At 42.8% G+C, this 20,081-nt stretch overlaps 1 protein-coding gene across 6 annotated transcripts in view; it reads left to right on the top strand.

The window, feature by feature from the left end:
• MYOCD (myocardin) overlaps positions 1 to 20,081 on the top strand; it is a 116,967-nt gene that overhangs the window by 30,115 nt on the left and 66,771 nt on the right. For 2 of the 6 annotated variants that reach the window (XM_049859578.1, XM_049859579.1), the window contains exons 2-3: positions 13,585 to 13,650; positions 19,207 to 19,250. Coding sequence is in view for 2 of the 6 variants with exons in the window: in XM_049859576.1 (XP_049715533.1) it covers positions 13,585 to 13,650 (66 nt within the window). In the remaining 4 variants the exon portion in view is untranslated. Of the gene's footprint in view, positions 1 to 11,580; positions 13,651 to 19,206; positions 19,251 to 20,081 lie in introns of those variants that run through there. The other 4 variants (XM_049859580.1, XM_049859577.1, XM_049859576.1 and 1 more) reach the window with 2 other exon arrangements.

The following is a 20,081-nucleotide window of genomic DNA, read 5'->3' as shown; positions in this document are numbered from 1 at the left end:
AAGAAAATATACATTGTCAGAGAATACACTCTGGTTTTCCTTTGGAAAGTATGACCATTCTAGAGGCTGTGGGTAGGGACATTGGTGGTCAGTGGTAGAATTCTCGCCTTTCATGTGGAAGAGCTGGGTTTGATTCCCAGCCAGTTTACTTTATGTGCAGCCACCACTCATGTTTCGATGGGGGCTTGCATGGTGCTATAATGCTGAACAGGTTTGAGGGGAGCTTCCAGACTAAAATGAACTAGGACGAAAGGCCTTGTGATCTACTTCCGAAAATTAGCCAGTGAAAACCCCATAGATCACAACTGTCTGATCTCCAGTTGATCATGAGGATGGCGCAAGACCAGGCAATATTTCATTCCATTGTGTGTGGGTTCGCTGTCAGCTGGGGACCGATAGCTAACAACGGCAATGACAGAGGCTTTGGAGGCTGTGGCCAAGTAGTCTACACAGCACCTACAGGCTGAGCAAAACTAAGGGGAATTCACTTAACAAAAATGGAGGAGTTGGGTGGGGAAACAAAGCAGGGTGTGGGAGGAAGGGTGGACCAGAATATCAACCAAATATGCATAAAAACATGATGGTGTTAAGAAAGCAGCATATCTACGGCCGTGTGGGCGAAGCAATGGGCAAGGATGACGCTTTTAGCAATGGTGATTTGTCTGAATGGCCCCAAAGAAATGGAAGCGTGACACATAGACCCCAGTAACTTCATTGTGATTGTTCAGATGGTAAAGCTGGATGGGCCCATAGAGTCTCCTAGATGGAGAACATCAAGAACTAACAATTAGAGTTGGAAACACTAAGGCATTTAGTATTATTGGAAAGCCTCTGTCTTAGTCACCTAGTGCCGCTATAACAGAAACATCACAAGTGAATGGCTTTAACAAAGAGAAAGTTATCCTCTCACGGCCTAGTACACTAGAAGTTCAAATTCGGGACATCAGCTCCAGGGGAAGGCTTTCTGCCTCTCTTGGCTCTGGAGGAAAGACCTTGTCATCAATTTTCCCCAGGACTAGCAGCTTCTCTGCGCAGGGACTCCAGGAAAAAGGACAAAGGATGCACTGTGCTCCCAGTGCTCCTTTCTTGTTGGTATGAGGTCTCCCTGTCTCTCTGCTCGCTTCTCTCTTTTATATCTCAAAAGGGATTGGCTCAAGGCACAACCCAATCTTGTAGATTGAGTCCTGCTTCATTAACATAACTACCGCCCATCCTACCTTATTAATGCCATGGAGGTGGGATTTACAACACATAGGCAAATCACATCAGATGACAAAATGGTAGACGATCACACAATACTGGGAATCATGGCTCAGCCAAATTAACACACATTTCTGGGGCCCACAATTCCATCCATGACAGCCTCCTACAACCACTGGAAGAAAAGGCAGCTGTTCTCCATCTTGAATGACAGCGAGAGGGGCTTGCGGGTTTCAGTTAGACCTCCCGGCTTTGCTGGAACTGCCACAACTGAAGCCTGGATGGATAATGACTCTTCTGATTCCAGCAGAGTAGATGGTTTAAGTGCATCACTCTGGCCCTTAGCTCGCCGCCTCCAGGTTATTAAATAATTGAGCAAATAGCCAAAATCATTCTGAAATTCTTATAGTAAACCTTCAATGTAAAATGAGGTTTGTTTCTTTTCTACCCCCACCCCTGTCCCCTCTTTGTGTAAGAATATGAATCACCTCCATATTGGGTCCTAGGAGACAGCTCATCACGGGGGAAAGTGTTGCCAAACAAATCCAGAGTCGTGCCAGGACACTTGTCCTGTCTCGTTTCTCTCCTGGGGCAGGGCCTTGTGTGCCCCTGGTTTAACACGTCATTTATTTTCTATTAAATGCACACGAATTAATAGCCATCACCAGAATGGATGTATACACACACACACACACAATTGTTCATTCTTACAACAAAAATTTAAATATCTTTCCTACTTTCTCATTCTGTCTCTTCCCCATTTTTGCTTTCTCTTCTCTTGTCTGAGCCTTTTTCCCTAGTATGCTCAGTACATTCTCAACTGGTTCACAATCGGTTTCATCTGACTAAACCTCACCTGCTGCACGTAGACATTCACATGTACGTACAGCACTATCGTCTTAGCTTATATGCTGCCTCTCTTTCTTGATGTAGATCTAACCTACCTTTTGGTCCCTTGAAGCCTTGTAATTGCTTGGAAGCCATTGGGAAGCCTTGGTTTGGGAAATCTAAATTAGTCCTGTATAACTGGGGGCTCCAGGATACCCCTAATTACACTGCCACACCCTACAAAGTGTATATTTAAAGTCAGGTATTCTAATCTTATGTACTAAAATTAATTCCAGATCATTGAAAAGTTAAATGTAAAAACTGAAAATATAAAAAGCTAAAAATATTTAAGTAACTATTTATATAATTTGGAGATGGAGAAGAGTTTTCTAAGTATACAACAAAGGCTGAAATGATAACATAATTTTAAATGATTTCATATAAATGTCCAATGCCAGAATCATCCTAAAGAAAATTAAAGCACAAACTACAAACCAGAGGAAATTTACAACATAGCTGACTCTGTTTAATGTACTTCAAATATAAATAGCTCTCCAAAATCTATTAGAAAATAAAAACATTCCAACGGGAAAATTGTCAAAGAATTTTATCAGGCAATTTTAAAACAGAAAGGTACTATCGGTCAATAATATATGAATGAAAACATCTTCAATTTATTGAGACTGTAGTGTACACCGAAACAATATCGCATCAGCAAAGCTTTTTTTTTCTTTAATAGCATCCTCCATTGTTAATAAGGGTATAGTGAACAATGATACATCTTTTCTGGAGGGGAAAAAAAAACTTTAAGTGTACAATAAAAAGAAGGCTAGTTAAATAAACGTTGGAACGTAATGAAATACTATGTAACCGTTAGAAACGAGGGTCTACACACACACACACACACGCTAGTAATAGAGCCTGTGCACGCGCACACACACTCACTAGTACTAAAACGTGGTCTCATTTTTGTACATAATATATTTGCTTATCTCTACACCTAGAAAGATGAGATGACTGATCCGAAAGAATTACTAAATATTAACAGTGGCCATCCTTTGCTAGGGGAATAAAAAGTGATTACTTCTTTTTGCTTATTCATCATTTTTTTCTTTATTAAATATGTGTTGCTCATGGCATATTTTATGTCTACCAATATCTAAGAAATTAAAGACACGAAAGGAAATCTCTTGAGGTGCTTTAGTCTCTAGACTAAACCCCTTCCCTGGAAGCCCTGCCAGCCACAAGCCAAATCCGCTCACCAAGGAGAACCCAGCCCCCAGCCCCCTTCCCTTTGCCCATGGGGTCTCACAGGCATGTTCTAGCTGGTTGCCTGTTTCCACAGCTCTGTGAGAGCCAAGCTACTTGAAGAGTAGACTCAAGAAACCCCTACTTCCTTTTCCACTAGTTTTTGTTTGCTTGCTTTTAAGGAAAACTGCCCACAAGTTTCATTTCCATCTCAATATGGATGACATTCCTATCAAAAAAAAAAGGAGAGAAAAGGGTTACCATAAACTGGTTTTTCTAAAATTTTTAAAACACCAAGATCCATTCGAAAAAAAATGTATAATGTCCTACTATATAAAACATAAAAATGGAGCCACACTGGTGGGAGTGAATACAAGACCTAGAATCCTCACCTTCCCTGAGGTGTCTGAGCAATGGATGCTACAGTCATGATCAAAAGTTTAATTGAAGACTTACTGGGCTGACAGAGACTGGAGAAACTCCTGAGGTTCACCCTTTAGCCAAAGATGAGACAGGCCCATAAAACAAAATGAGACTAAACGGGCTCACCAGCCCAGGGGCAAGGACTAGAAGACAGGAGGGGACAGGAAAACTGGTAATAGGGAACCCAAAATCGAGAAGGGAGAGTGTTGACATGTTGTGGGGTTGGTCACCGATGTCACAAAAAATATGTGTATTAATTGTTTGATGAGAAACTAGTTTGCTCTGTAAACCTTCATCTAAAGTATGATTAAAAATAAAGTTTGAGTTGATAGAAAAAAGAAGATACATTTTTTTTTCCCCATTGCAGACATTTCAAAGCCATGTAATATGACTTGTTTTAAAGTGTTCAGAGTCCCTGGGTGGTGCAATGGCTACTTTGCTCAGCTGCTAATTGAAAGGTTGATGGTTTGAGTTCACCCAGAGGCACCTCAGAAGAAAGACCTGGCAATCTGCTTCTGAAAAATCAGCCACTGAGAACTTAGGGAGCACAGGTCTACTCTGACACATACGGGTTTCCACGAGTTAGAAGCAACTGGACAACTAGTTTTTTTAATAAAAGGGCTTAGAAATAGAAACCAACCGGATTTGAATAAAAATGCTTCTGTGTAACACCTGAAAGATGAATTTAAAATTACCAGAACTGTAGATAAAGAAATAAGAAGTTGACCTATACAATAATTTCTCAGACTTTTCTTTTCTTTTTAGCTTGCAGTTGTTTATCAAACCTACCTCTCCTTCAGAATTTCCTAGAAACAAACAAACAAAAAAACCTGTTGCCTTCAAGTCAATTCCGATGTAGGTAGCGTAATGGTTAAGAGTTCGGCTGCTAACCAAAAGGTTGGCAGTTCGAATCCACCAGGTGCTCCTTGGAAACCCTATGGGTCAGTTCTACTCTGTCCTATAGGGCTGCTATGAGTTATGAGAATTTCCTATAGTACTTGTTAAAACATATTCTCGATTTACCCGAGACCTACTGGATGACAGTCTCTAGGAAGGGGATGTGTGTGTGTCTAATCAGGGCCCCAGGAGATTCTTATTATCAGGTAAATTAAGGAAATCCTGATCCAACCTAATCTCATTTTGTTCATACTGAAACTCAGATCCAGAGAGATCCTGGGACCTGTCTACAGTAACAGATATTTAGTAGCAGAATGGGATCTAGAATTATATGAACTGTATTCCAGATAAGAATCCCTTTGTAGAGCACCAAGCTTATCCAGACCAATGTTCTTAAATTAAAGCCCCGACAACCTCCTACCACTTCTCTCAGACAGGTAACAGAACTCCTCTGCAAATCCATTGTCTCACATTCAGCAACCAACTCTCTTTGTTGCTGGCGAATGGAAAAGTTTTCCATTTCCTCCGTTCCCTAGCAATGTGACATTTTCCAACAGTAGCACAAAACTCTTTAAATAGAAAAGATCCATTGCCACCCTATCGTGACTCAGTAACAGCAGCAGGATTCTTCTCAAACTTTCCTAAAAATGTCATCTTTGGGCTGGACTCAAGAGGCACATTTCAGCCAGGGAGACACAGTTTCCACTCTGTCAGGAATGAGTGAGCATGAGGTTGGAACATAAAGTGTTTTGCAATCCTCAGAAAAGCAACACTGCTTGCCAAAACCATGGCAACAACTCTGTGTGATGTCGTCAGAGCCTGGGATCATTCTGGACCCTACTCCTCACCAGAGCTAGGCTGAGGCCATCACCTGTGTCCATCAGCACAGTAACCTGGCTGCCTATTTGGTCCAGAACAGGATGGTACCCTGGACAACTGTTACTATGGAGACATTGTGAACAGTGATTTTGAGCTGAGTGTCCCTTACGTTGACTTACCTAGGGAGCAGGTAGCTTGAAGCATGCCTCGCACCATGGTGTAGTGGTTCCTTCATTTGGACAGACCTCTCCACAATGGAGGAAATACATTGACAAACAAGGTATAGCATGGCAAAAGTTATTGTTTTCCTATCCTAATAGTTCCATGTGGAACTTGTACCGGTGAGGCAGAACGTTAGAGTCAGAAGTCATGGGTTTGAAATTTGTTTCCCTCACTTTGTTGCTGTATGGTCGTGGATAAGTCACCTGAAGCCTCTGGGCCTGAAGAGCTGTAACGTGAGGGTCATAACACATTATTGAGAGGTTTCAGTGAGATGATTTATCTAAAAACCCTATCCAAGAGACTGGCCCTTTTCAATTCTCAGTACCAGTTGGTCCCCTTGGCCTTCCCTATCAGGAATTATCAGTACTTAAAGATTTCTGTCAGAGAGATAGGGAGAAGAAATAAAGGGAACAAGAAACTAGAAGAACTGATCTGAGATGGTGGTAATTGTCTCAGCACCTGGTGCTACTGTAACAGAAATGCCACAAATGGGTGGCTTTAAGGAACAGAAACTTATTTTCTCACAATTCTGGAGGCTAAAAGTCCAGTCAGGGTCTCCATGGCATTGATTCCTTCTGTGAGCCTCTCCTCTGGTTTCTGGAGTCTGCCAACAATCCTTGGCTAGTAGGTGAGCCTCACGTGGCATCTGTCTTCCCTGTGTGTTTGCCTCTGTACCTAATCTGCTCTTGCTGTATCTCTGACACGATTAGTTCTAGGATACACCCTACCTCGATAGGCCCTCATTAACGTAATCGAGAAAACCCCATTTCCAAGGATACATCCGTAGGTATAGGGGTGAGAATTCTAACACATGTTTTGGAGGAACACAGCTCAATCCATAATAATAACAACCCGGCTTCTTCATCCACCCCTTTTCCTGTTCTCTGCCTCTCCTGCCTCACTTGGTGCTGTTACCCCTGTGACCTGGTCCCCCCTTCCTACAATTGGCACACCACCTCCCCAGAGACTGGCAGCCCCGGGCATCCACAATGTAAGCATATGCTTGTGTGTGTGTGTCGTAAAAACATATACAACAAAACATTTGCCATCGTAAAAACATATACAACAAAACATTTGCCATTTCCACTTTTCTTATGCGTACAATTCAGTGACATTAATCTCCAAATTTCTCATCACCTTAACAGAAGCAGACAATTTTGTAAAAGTTACAAACCAGTGTTCCCACTTCAACCTAAACCTCCCTTTTCTTCTTTGATTTCTGTAACCAGAACCAAAGAGGTGGGCTTTCTCCTGAAGCAACCAATATTAATACAAAACTTAACGGTGTTTGATAACCTTATATAGTTTAGAAAGTGGTTAACCCATTAACTTCATCCCAATAATTTTGTGAAATAGGTATGGTAGATTTTGTTATTTTTATCATTAATATTATTGCTATATACAGATGAAAATGCTAGAAATTGTAGAAATGAATGACTTGCCCAAGGTCACACAACTTGTTGCAGTGAAAGCTTAAATTTATATTTTCCATAGCAAACACTCTTGCTCCACTATAAGCTGCCTTCCTTTTGCATCAAGAAGGGTCTGTCCACCAGGGCTGGGCCTGTGAGTGGCTGTCTATGTGATGATAAGAGAAACGTCTCAGTGTTCATCACTTCTGATGTTTCCCTCCTCTTCAACCCGCAACTCTCAAGAGACCTGCACGACTGCACCTGGGGCTTCCTCTCCTGGGTGGCTTGGCTTCCTCCGCTGGGCACAGGCAAGCGACATGTTTCTAACTGCAAGCCCAGGTGGTGTGCAGAGGTGTTCCAGCTCCCAGCTAGCTGCTGGAATCTAGTCCTGGTCTCCCACTATACTTGACCAAGACGTTTCTATACATTCTTTGTTGTTATTAGCTGGAGTTGAGTCAGCCTCCAGCTCCTGGCTCCCCCATATGCAATGGAATGAGAAGCTCCGCAGTCCTGTGCCATCTCCATGATGGAGTTTCAGATCAGACTGTTGTGATCCACAGGGTTTTCATTGGCTAATTTTCAGAAATAGATCACCAGGCCTTTCTTCCTAGTCTGTCTTAGTTTGGAGGCTCTGTTGAACCTGTTTAGCATCATCATTAAACAGGGACTGCTTCTCTGACAGAATAGGTTTTACACTGATGATTATAGAGCATTGAATGAACATAGTCCCCCTTCTTTTGGGGTGGTAGACACTTAGTGTAATGGCAGAAATTGCTACCCTCATCCTGAAGCTCATTTTGTAGAGAAAGAGAGAGAAAAAAAGAACAGACTAGGGTAGTCAAGAAATGTTTATAAAAGAAGAATAACATGAGATTCTCCCTAGCAGACATAAAAAATATAACCCTAGAATAATTTAAATAGTATGGTCCTGAGGCAAGCATAGCCGGACAGATGAGGATGTCAGAATCAAGAGCCCAGGACTTCAGAGTAAAGCAGCAACTTGAGCACAAATCTGACTCCCAATTCTGATGACAATGGTTAAAATAATACAAAAATAGAGGAGGGAACGTGTTTTGGTTCTAGAAGCTAAAAAGATTGATACCCAAATGCCCAACCCTTACAGGGGTTTCTGCTGCCCATAAGGCACAATGGGTTGGTATGGAAAAGACACTAAGAATGGACTCCCCTTCACCTCCCAAAGATAACAACATGGCTTCAGAGGAAGTGAGGAAAAGACCCCGTGAGTGCCTGTAATTTGTAGGTGATTAGAACTGGGGGTGGGGACAGCCGTGGACCAAAGAGTAATCCCTGCTTGGAGTATTTTTAGCTACAGTAGAGGAGAGGAGGTTTGCCAAGAGCCTGGGGACACAGATAGTCACGCCAAGCTGAAAGTGGTGAGGGAGGTGCTACCCAAGGAAGCACAAAGAGTGGCTGCCCAGGAAGGAGGCCAGGCAATAGCTGGGGCAGCTGTGACCAGGCGAAAGGCAGTTTCCCCAAGCACAAGGCTAGAGGTGGCAAGCTTTCTGCCATGATGCGGCCAGAAGCAGCCACAGCAAAGGGGTGTGGTCATTCGAGCCCTGATCTCTGGCGTTTTGGAGCTTTTCCAACCTGGAGAAGAAACCACCCGGGGACAAATTCCACTGCTGAGAGCACCCTGGGCCTGGCTCTCTGGCCACTCCCTTTAGGCTTGGAGCCCTGAACTGGCAGCCAGCCCTGTAGCTTCAAATGAGAGAATTCCTCAGCCTCAAAGCAGTGAGAGCATCAAGGCCAAGGGAAATGGACAGCCCGGGCACATTTCACTGTAAGAAGAGTCCAGAACAACCTCTCAGGAGAGCAAACTTCACCATGCACCAAAAGCCTTCAACTCAGGCATTTCCACTTCTAGGAATTTGTCCTAATGTAATTCAACAATGTGGCCAAAAATCAACTATGAAGAATGTCCACTGTCGTTTTTAATAGGAAAATGGGGAAAATATCAAATAGTGGGCATTTGGTTTAGTGTTTTTAGGTGACATCAAGTTGGTTCCAAATCATAATGACCCTAAATACAACAGAACGAAACACTGCCAGATCCTGGGCTATCCTCACAATCGTTGCTATGTTTGAGCCCATTGTTGCAACCATTGTGTCAATACATCTCAGTTGACAGTCTTCCTCTTTTTTGCTGACCCTCTACCTTACTAAGCATGGTGTCCTTCTCCAGGGACTGGTCCTTCCTGATAACATGTCCAAAGTACCTGAGGTGAAGTCTTACCATCCTTGCTTCCAAGGAGCACTCTGGCTGTACTTCTTCCAAGGCAGATCTGTTCATTTTTCTGGCAGTACATGGTATATTCAATATTCTTCACCACCACCATAATCCAAAGACATGAATTTTACTTTGGTCTTCCTTCTCATGGATATAAGGCAATTGAAACTATGATGCCTTGGAGGCAGTGTACCTTAGTCCTCAAAGTGAAATCTTTGCTTTTCAACACTATGAAGAATTCTTTTGCAGCATATTTGCCCAATGAAATATGTCATTTGATTTCTTGACTGCTGCTTCCATGGGCATTGATTGTGGAACCAAGTAAAATTACCAAAAAAAATGAAATACTATGCAGCTACTAAAACTACATCTATTGAAGGATATTAAATGACATGGGAATATATTCGTGACATATTGCTAACAAAAAGAGTTTATTAAGGAATAAGGAGCCCTGGTGGCATAGTGGTTAAGAGCTCAACTGCCAACCACAAGGTCAACGGTTTGAATCCAGCAGCTGCTCCTTGGAAAACCTATGGGGCAGCTCCACTCTGTCCTGTAAGGTTGCTAGTAGTTGGATCTACTCAACAGCAACTATTTTTTGTTTTTGTTTTGTTTTGTTTTTAGTTATTAAGGAATTCTTAGAATATGATCCCATATAAGCATATAGGAAAAAGGAACTTGAGTACATGAATCAAACAGTAAAAATAATTCTCTCTATTTCAAGGATAACAAGTCTTTTCCTGGAAGCTTTTGTCTATTTTGCATATTTATATGTTTTTTCTGCATTGAGTACATACTGTTTTTGCTTCCCATCCTTTCATCCCTTTGAGCTACATCCTAAGCAAATTAGCAACTTGAGCACAGTTGTAAGTTCGGCTCGAACTTCTAGCTTTCTAATTCATGTTTAGCTATATTCAGCCATCTACTCGAGTTTATTTTAATAAACAAAAATTTTACTTTGATCTTTCATTTATTCTTCTTCTCGTTATTATTTGTCGATGAAAATTCTCTTGCCTGTCTGAGAAAGGCTTGTTCTGCTTGTTCACGCTGCTGCCTGGAGGACCCGTCCTTTCATTAGGTAATGTTGGTGTCTCTCTCATGGTGCAGACTTTCATCACGGGTTAGACCATCCCTGCTTGTCCCTCCCGTTGTGCCCTTGTGGATGCCTGTTACACTGTCTGATGCATTGGTGAGCCCGGTCTGCAGGGAAAACACCTGTCGGTGACATTTGTGTTTTGATCCAATTTCAGGGATTGTGAGGAAGGGACAGAGAAGCAGTAGTTAGTTCCAGGTGATGAGGAGCTCCTGACATTCTTGAGTATTGCCACAGCCTGGAGTCCACCCGTGTCTCGCCAATGGGAGGTGGGCTTGCCCACACAGCCACTGGCCCAAGGTGGGGAGGGGTGCAGGACATGCAGAGGTTGATCTCTTACTTTGGTACCCCAAGTAATAACCCTGTTAGGTTGAGCATTGGACCCCTCCTGCTCCTGCTTACGGAGGATTCTAGGAGCCCTGGTGACACAGTGGTTACGTGTTCGGCTGCTAATTGAAAAGTCGCCAGTTTCGACCCATTAGCTGCTCCTCGAGAGAAAGATATGGCAGTCTGCTTCCATTAAGATGTCATCCTTGGAAACCCGATGGGGCAGTTCTACTCTGTCCTTAGGGTCACTACGGGGCAGAATCGGCTTGATGACAAGGGGCTTGGTTTGGGGTTTTTAGGCACAGCTTTCACTCACTTGAGTATCTCTAGGGGTGTAGTTTTCCAGTCCAATCCCATAGTCTCTTCATGTCTCATAGATTTTTTTTTTTTTTAATAGTTTCTGGCCCACTGATGAGTCTCCTTTTTCAGTGTATGAGTTTTTTTTAACTCTCTTTTCTGTTATTTAAAGGAATCTGTGGTGTGTGCTCAACCTGTCGTCTTGAAACAGAAAACATTTGCTACTTTTGCAACTTAAAAAAGAGAAAAGGATAGGGAGTACTATGCTGCTTTTGTTAGCTGCCGTCAAGTCAGCCCTGACTCATGGCAGTCGTGTGCACAACATTATGAACCACAGAGTTTTCACTGGCTGGTTTTTGAAAGTAGATCTCCAGGCCTTTCTTTCTAGCCTGTCTCAGTCTGGAAGCTTTGCCGAAGCCTATACAGCATCATAGCAACACGCAAGCCTCCACTCCAGACAGGTGGGAATTGTGCATGCCGTGCTTTGGCGGGGAATCACACCTGGGTCTTCTGCACAGAAGGAAAGAGTTCTACACTGAACCACTACTGCTGTCAAGGACGAGTATAAGGAGTAGTATAAATTAGAACTTAGCACCTAGAAACAGGCTGTGGTTTATACTAAAACATTAGTAAGTGAGGAAGGTCCCACTACAGTCCTTTAATAAATTTTAATAACTAATAGTTACATAGTAGGCCCACTATTGGGAATAAATTAAAGTTATATTGTAGCATCAGACTATACACCATTTCACATGTGAGGTTATCATGATCAAAATCAAGTGATGTGAACACATGGAGCAGGTGTTAGTCTCAGGTGGAGACAGATCAAACCAGAGAAGAGAGCTTGTGTGGGTAATAGAGCTTGTGTAGGACAAGACCACAGATACCAGAATAAGGAGCTGCTGAGCCACAGAAGAATGGCCTGGCAATCTCTTCCAGAAAGACGACAGCCAGGAAAACCCCGTGGAGCAATTTTGCTGCGTAACACACGGGGTTGTCATGAGTCAGAATTGACTCAGTGACAACGGGTTTTTTTTTTTTTTTTTTTTGGTAGGACACTGTGTGAAGTTGTCTTCTAAAAGGTGATTATAGGGAATCAGTCTGGCAATTCGAGGAGGGAGCCTATAGTAAAGGTATGAGATGATCTAGTCTGGATCTGAGCCCATAGTTCTCGAGCTTCGTGCTCGCCAATCATCAGACAGCATAATGTATCCACAGGAGGCCCAATCAGGGGAGCAAAACAGGGAATCACCTAACCTGGGACAACGGAGTATCCATGGGAAGAAGCTGAATGTCCAAAGATGGAATGTGTCTGGGGGCAAGGGCAAAGAGAAGGAGAGAATTGCAAATTCTATACAGATAATTTTACACACACACACAAAACATTTGTGCTATGAATAGTGACATAAATTTTTGTAATATAGAGTATTGTTTGGATGTTTTACAATGTTATAATTTTTCTAAGCAAACTGTAAATCCAATAGCCCTTTCTTTGAATTCTCAAATGAATTCCAGTTTCTTTCAAAATACTACCATTTATGGATGACCTGTTATGTGCCAGGCACTCTGAAAAGAAATTTTCACAAATCGTTTTATCAAACTTTTTAACAACACAGCAGGGTAGGCATTGTTCACATTTACAAACGAAGAAACTGACAGAGAGGTTAAGCAGCTTGCCCAGAGTTAGATCCTTATTCAGAGGGTAGAGGTGGGAATTTGAACCCAAGTTGGACATTTGGACTCCAAAGCCTATGCTCTTTTCACTCTTCCTCCCCTTTTGAGTCCCTGCGTGGCACAAATTGTTAAATGTGTGACTGACCAAAAGGCACCCACCCAGAGGTGCCTCAGAAGGCACCTGGCGATCTGCTTCTGAAAAGTCATAGCCAGGAGAACCCTATAGAGCAGTTCTACTCTGACATACACAGGGTTGCTGCGAGTCAGAACTGACTGGAGGGTAACTGGGTCCAGCTACCCGCCAGGCAGAATGCGATGATATTCGTCTCTCAAGGGGTGTAGCGGGGAGAGGGGGAGCATCGTGCTGTAAACATAACATTCACCTCAAAGAGGAGACAGGTGTTCTAACCCCAGCTGTCTCCAGTTCGCTGCCCAGTCCTGCAAGCCCCGCACTTCACCGAGCCTTCTTCCACCACGTCTAACACAGAAATAAAAACATACTGAACTCTGCAGGGCAGTTCTACACTGTCCTATAGGGTCGATATGAGTCGGAATCGACTCGACGGCACTGGGTTTGGTTTTTGCTTTTGTGCAACAACTGGAGCCCTGGTGGCGCAGTGGTTAAGAGCTCAGCTGCTAACCAGAATGTTGGCGGTTCGAATCCACTGGCTGCTCCTTGGAAACCCTATGGGGCAGTTCTGTAGGGTCTCTATGAGTCAGAATTGACTCGATGGCAATGGGTTTGGTTAGTTTTTGGTGCAATAACTTTCGCAATTGTTCTAGGAAGAAAAATGAGAAGAAATATGAAAGCATATTGAAAATATAAGTGATTGTAATCATTGCAAATATAAAGGCTAAGCAGGCCCAGCCCACAAACTAACACTTCCTTTTCTAAGTTTTACAGTTACGACTTCAACAGAGAAGGGCCCAGGAGCAACTGACTAACCAAGGCATAATACCACGTGAGTACTTGTGTTCTCATGTACTGGTATATCACAGTAGGATCATGTGTCTGGGAGCTGGTATGCGCCTCAGGGAGTCCCGGGGTTGTGCAAATGGTTAAGCACTCAGCTGCTAACTGAAAGGTTGGAGGCACTTCGGAAGAAAGTCCTGACAATCTGCTGCTAAAAATTCAGCTGAAAACCCCATGGAGCACAGTTCTACTCTGACACACATGGGGTCCCCATGAGTTGGAATCGACTCAACAGCATCTGATTTGGTTTTTTCTAAACACCTCAGAATCACTTAGTCTAAGCCAATGCGTCAGTCTCCCCAGATCCTCATGGAATCTGTGACAGCAGAATCTTTAGACCTTTGGTGCTTCACCCCAACTGCTACTCACCTATAATTAAGGCTTCCCTTAGGGATGTAAGGAAACCCTGGTGGCATAGTGGTTAAGCACTACAGCTGCTAACCAAGAGGTTGGCAGTTTGAATCCATCAGGCACTCCTTGGGAACTCTATGGGGTAGTTCTACTCTGTCCTATAGGGTCACTATGAGTTGGAATCAACTCAATGGCGGTGGGCTTTTGGGTTTAGGGATGTAAGTTCCCTTAATGAAGTGCCTAACATTCCAATGTAGTGGGTTGGTTTTTAAGGTAAACACAAAAACCCTTATCCTACTTTTAAAATTGGATAAAATCACCATTTTTTCTGAAGCGCCATTCACGTAAACTTTTTCTCACCTCCTTGGTTTCAGCTCTGTTTGGGGTACTATAGTGCACTGTTAATTAAATATTGCCAAGTGATTCCTCTCTGGAAGACTGAGTATCAAGGCCGTTCTAGGAACATTGGAGTCACCTGGGCCAAGGAAGAAAGACCATCACATCTCTTGGAAGATACATTTGAAATTCCTAAAAGTTCAGCAATAACGATAACTCTTGGTTATCTACAGGAGAAATAGGAGAAATGTGCTTGGGACAAATGAGGTCACAGTTTAAGCCTCTTTAGGTCCTATTTTCTAACTTTCTCCCCAACAAAACTTGAAAAATCAAGATCCACATGGTACCTGCAGAAATCCAAGCCCCTGTATAATACTATCATGACTATTACTTCAGAGTTTAGGAGGTGACAAGTGGGAGGTTGCCCTTGACAATCTGTCTTGTGGTTAGTGACACTGGACCCCCATGCTCTGCAGTCTAAAAATTATAAGTACATTTTGTGCTTCAGAGCCAGAGTAGAACTAAGAAATTTTCAGGCCTTTTCTTTTGTGATTCAAAAGTATCTCTTTGTTAATGGCTTAACTCTACAAAAAATAACCAGTAGGACCTTTTTGTGGAACTACCTCTTGAGAGGTTTGTTAAGCACGAAAACCGCTCACCCTGCAGCTTCCAGGCTCCTTAAGCCATATTCACAACTATGATGAGAAACAGAAGGGATGTGTCTATTTGTGAGCTTTTTTGTCCTATTCAGCCCTTCTGTGGAGACGCTAAAGACAGAGGAACAACCAAAGGTCTGGAGACTTCAGGTCAGGTAAATACTACTTCAGGTCCCTGATGGCACAAATGGTTATGCACTCTACCACTAGCTGAAAAGTTGGTAGTTTGAACCCACCCCGAGGCTCCTCAGAAGACAGAACTGGTAGTCTGCTTCAGAAAGGTCACAGCCTTGAACACCCTCTGACACACATGGGGTTGCCATGAGTTGGAATTGACTCAATACCAACTAACAACAACAACAAATACTACTTCCCTCAAAGTTTACCACACCAGTAATTTACCAAATTCTATTGCTAATGGGTAAAAACTACTTTGTTAAACCATTATCTAGAAGGATTATTCACAAAGAGTAGTCTGTAGACAAGCGTAGATCCATGCGAATCCTCTCAGCACGGCCATAAATATATGATGGGCACATCAACTGGAGAGGCACTAAACAATCTATTACGCCACCGGTGCCCTTTTCCTCTTAATTCTGGAGAGGCAAAGGGAGCAGACGTGGGAGCAGGGTGGTTCAGTGGTAGAATTCTTACCCTCCGTGCTGGTCACGAGCCGCTACCACCTGCTGCGCATGGGGTCCCCAGGAGTCAGCTGTTGACTCCCCAGCAGTTAACAACAAAGGGAGCAGATAAACTCAGGATCTTTTAGCCAGGCCGAATCGTGCATAACTGACTTGAAGTTCAACTCATGTGATGAAATACTCTGAGCCTGAGTCTTAATAGCACTTGGGTGAGAATAAGCTTTCTTTGAGGGATTTTTTTTTATGGGATTAAATCTCTGGAAATCAGGAAAAAAATAAATAAATAAAAATAGAAAGTAACCTATGATATATTTTAAAATAACAACTCTTAAGTTGTGTAAATCAAATCTTCATTTGTACTGTAAGACCCAATGTAGATATATTTTGTTCTCTAAGGTTTCCAGAATTAAGTAGTGTTCATATAAAGAAATACTGCTTAAAGAAATTTTGCATCCATAGTTCATTTTATTAAGATAATTTCTGGTGAATAGACCAATAACTGATGAAATTATTATTATTATTTAAATCGGCAAAATGACTAAGTTTGAGAGTCATTGGTTTCCCCAGTCTTTGGCCACCTCCCCTCAACCAGGCTTTCCAAGGGCATAGATTCTGCCACGGAAAACTGTCAGAGCCACGGCAAGCACACACCCCAGGCCTTTCCAAGACAAACCTCTCCTGTCTTGCTCTCCTCAGTGAGCTAGAACCAGGAGGCATTTTGTCACTTGGTAAGATTGGGGACAGAGACACTTAGCCTCTGCAGCCCAGTCAGACTAAGCTTGCCATCTAAACACATGGCACAGCAGCGTGCGTTTTACTCAGGCACCTGGGGCTCCAGAAGGAAAGAGGAGGCAGTAGTGTCAGGGTCTTTTTAATTGACTATAAGTCAGCAAGCTTTACTGTAAACCAGCCTCCGTGCAGGCTACTGTGCCAGGCATGGCAGGAACGGCAACAGTGAGCTACACTAGTCCTTGGTACAGACTCGGGATTTTGGGGGAAAGGTGATAAGAAAAGCACATACATACAGTTCACAATGGAACATACTATGTTCTGTGTTCCACAAGAGAACTTTCTTTTCTTAAAAGAAATACTTTACTTATTTGAAACGCTAAAAAAGGAAGGAAAAAGGGAGGGAAGAGGAAAGAAGAAAAGCTAATAGTCATTGGAAGTCAGTGCTTGTCCATTTTTGTAACTGTAAAAGAAAACTTCCGAACACGAAAAGTCATCAAAAAGCCACACTGGATTGGCAGCCTCCATTCGCGTGAGCAGCCTGCCCTCATTGCTGGCAGAAGCCCCTGAGGAGCCCCTACAGGGTGCTGCTTCTCTCCAGAGGTAAGCGTCAGAGCCTCTGACCCAGCCCCATCTCTACTGTCTTTAATGTTGATGAAACTGAGGTCGAGGGAGCCTAAAATCTTTCAAATATCCCAAAGCCAGGGCCAGTATGATTCCATTTTCCGCAAATTTGAATTTAAATGTGTGCAAAATATAAGTATTACTAAAATCTCACTTTATCCATAATATTTGAAATAATTACAATCCCCCTTCCAAATTTTAAAACTTTTCATAAATTGCCTAAATTCAAAGCCGATGGCCAAGCGAATTGTAAATTGTTCTTGTGTTATTATGTTATTATATGCAGTGGTATGATTTTCTGCTGAGCAACAGAAGCACCTGCCATTCTTTGGCAGAATTTGGCTTGAATTATGTGAGTTTAACAAAAACCTCCAGTTCCTGTCCACTGCAAAAGATGCAATCCTCCTTTTGTGGCCAAATTGAGACCAGAACCTGCTAAAACGAAGCCTGTATCGTCCCAATACATATAAAGAAGTCATTAAAATCGTGCCTGCTGAGGCCTCTTTTCTAAATGTTCAAAAGGAATCACTTTACCTTTTAAAGCACTTAGGGGTTTTAGAGTGAAGTTTCTATCATAAAGCTTTTTATGCCTCAAAAATTCAATTGGAATTTGGAAAAATTTTTTAAATGTGTGAAAATGGCAAGGATAAACTAATGTTTTTAAGCAGATGGCTCCAGGTTCTACATCACAACTTATGCCTAGAGTGTAAGCAACACTGGATAAAAAAATTCCACTGATTTAGCCCTATGGTAGATCTTCAGTTCTACACCCAAATCATGGCTGAATTATAAGGTTTCTCTCCACGCTGACTCCAATGCCCGGAACCCTGTACATTTGCAGTTGACTAGCGAATCAAGTCCAGACGAATTGGCTTTTCTTCACTTCCTCTTCCTGGGCACGCATCCTGAAGGGTCTGAGGTCGCTGCTGAACAGTAAACGGTCCACACCAAGCAGCGGTGAATTCTCTTTAAAATCCTCCTTAATCGCTTGTCTTAAGCATTTACTTTGTACTCACGGATTTAGGATTTTCTACTTCAGGTGCCTGAAATGAATCTAAGGGCCTCATTTTTTGACTTTTGGCCTAGAAAGCCAAGGTTATGAGGGCCAACTCAGAGCTCCCAAACAACTTTAGACAGTGGGGAAAGTATTCTCGGGCCAGGCTCATGGGCCCAAGCCAGATCCCACGGTTGCTTTCACATTTACAGTATCAGTTGTAGAATCCGCATTTCAAAATAGTCATGAAATCTTAGTGAAATTGAAGTTAGCTTAGAAATAGTTAAGAATTTATTGTTTAGACTTAAAAATAAATAAGTTTCTCTCCAACATCCCACCTTTGAATCTCAAGATGAAGACTTAAAATTGCCTGGTTTGGGGAGATCATGAAGATGACACAGGACCAGACAACATTCAGTCCTGTTTATATGTAAAGGCACCATGAGTTGGGGCCGGCTCAATGGCAGCTGAATCAACGATTCTGTTTGTTGGCTTGCCACCACCTCCTGAGACTCAAAGAAAATGGTTTCATGCTCCCTCTCTTCTAGGCTTATGGCTTCTAGGCCTCAGGACAGAGCCAATCATGTCCCCTTGTAGACCTAGGATCATTTCTCATGCAAACTTTCCCCTATAGTTCTTTCCCGGCCATTAGTCTCCTAGGTAGAACATCAAATGACACTATTTTATTCCAACCCCTTCAGTAGCCTTAGTGTAGAAGAGTGATCACCTCTGTGAATTAGATTCAGTAAAATGGTCATGGAGCAGCTCAGTAAATATTAACCACGTGCTATGAGGAAGGCCCCGTGGAACACACAGAGATGTCAGGCACGATTTTAATTTCAAAGTGCTTACAATCCAGAAGCAGCCTCGAATCGCCCCCACTTAATTATGCCTTAACAACATCGGACAACTTCACTCCAGGGGAGCGGGATTCAGGGAGGCATGAAGGAAAGAAATGACTGTATTCCTCCCTCCCCCTCTGCTAACGGGGTTGACCCCAGCAGGGAATACAGAAGACAAGATTATAGATCTGAAAGGGGTTTTAGAGGACCTGGGTCCCAGAGAGGCTGTCACTTGTCTGCAGCATCTCCGAGAAAGCCGCCGCAGGGCAGGATGAAGTCTGGGCAGCTTGGTTCTGTGATCTGATCAATGTCAATGAATTGAAAGATACAATGAGCTGTCTATGAATGGTGCCGCCTTTATTTGTTTTGCAGACTAATCCAAGCCACAGCAGCCACACATTTACTGGCAAGCCTTGGTAAATCCCTGAACTCTGTGATTCTTCTTCTGAATAGCAAGAAGGATGGCCGGGGCAGTTCCTGCACCCATACAACATGCAGCTTCACCATAGTTTTGAGAAGTTGCCTGGGCGAAGTCTTTCTTCCTTTCCTCAGTGCATTCATTTGACTTGGCTTTTCCCCCCAGCACCCTACCACACACTGTTGGCTGTTTGAGCAGAACACGGCACACGGGCATCCATCTGTGCGCCTATTCCCTTCCTTCTAACATCTGAAATTCAGAGCTAGGACAGGTGCCTCAGGTTTTCATACCAAGTCCATTTGCAGCAAACCTAACTTCTTTTTTCCCCCAGCTCTTTTCTTCAATTTTTAAATTCCTTGTTTCTTAGAAACTAGTAAACAACCAATTATAGGCTGAATATTCTTTGTACCCTTCTTCCGAGAATGTCCAAAGCACTCACGTATGTTGCATCAAATTCTCCAGGTAGGCAAGCCAGGGCTTAAATAGCATAAGCTACTGGGGAAAGGAGTCCTTGGGCAGTGCAAACAATCAATGTGCTTTGACTGCTAACTGAAAACTTGGAGGCTCCAGTCCACCCAAAAGCAGCTTGGAAGAAAGGCCTGGTGATCTATTTCTGAAAAATCAGCCATTGAAAACCCTATGGAGCACAGTTCTACCCTGACACACATGGAGTCACCATGAGTCAGAGTTGACTCAGTGGCAACTGGTCACCTAGGGAAAATGCACTATTTTTAACCCCCTAACACTAGTTTTTTTTTTTATTATTTTAAGACTATCCTTTGGGCACTGAATAAGCAATTTTCTGTTTATTATTTGGAATATAATTTCC

The sequence above is a fragment of the Elephas maximus genome, chromosome 19 (assembly GCF_024166365.1).
Source record: "Elephas maximus indicus isolate mEleMax1 chromosome 19, mEleMax1 primary haplotype, whole genome shotgun sequence".
Lineage (NCBI taxonomy): Eukaryota > Metazoa > Chordata > Mammalia > Proboscidea > Elephantidae > Elephas > Elephas maximus.
Note: the sequence above shows the minus strand (reverse complement) of the source record. Positions and strands in the feature narration are given on the sequence as shown.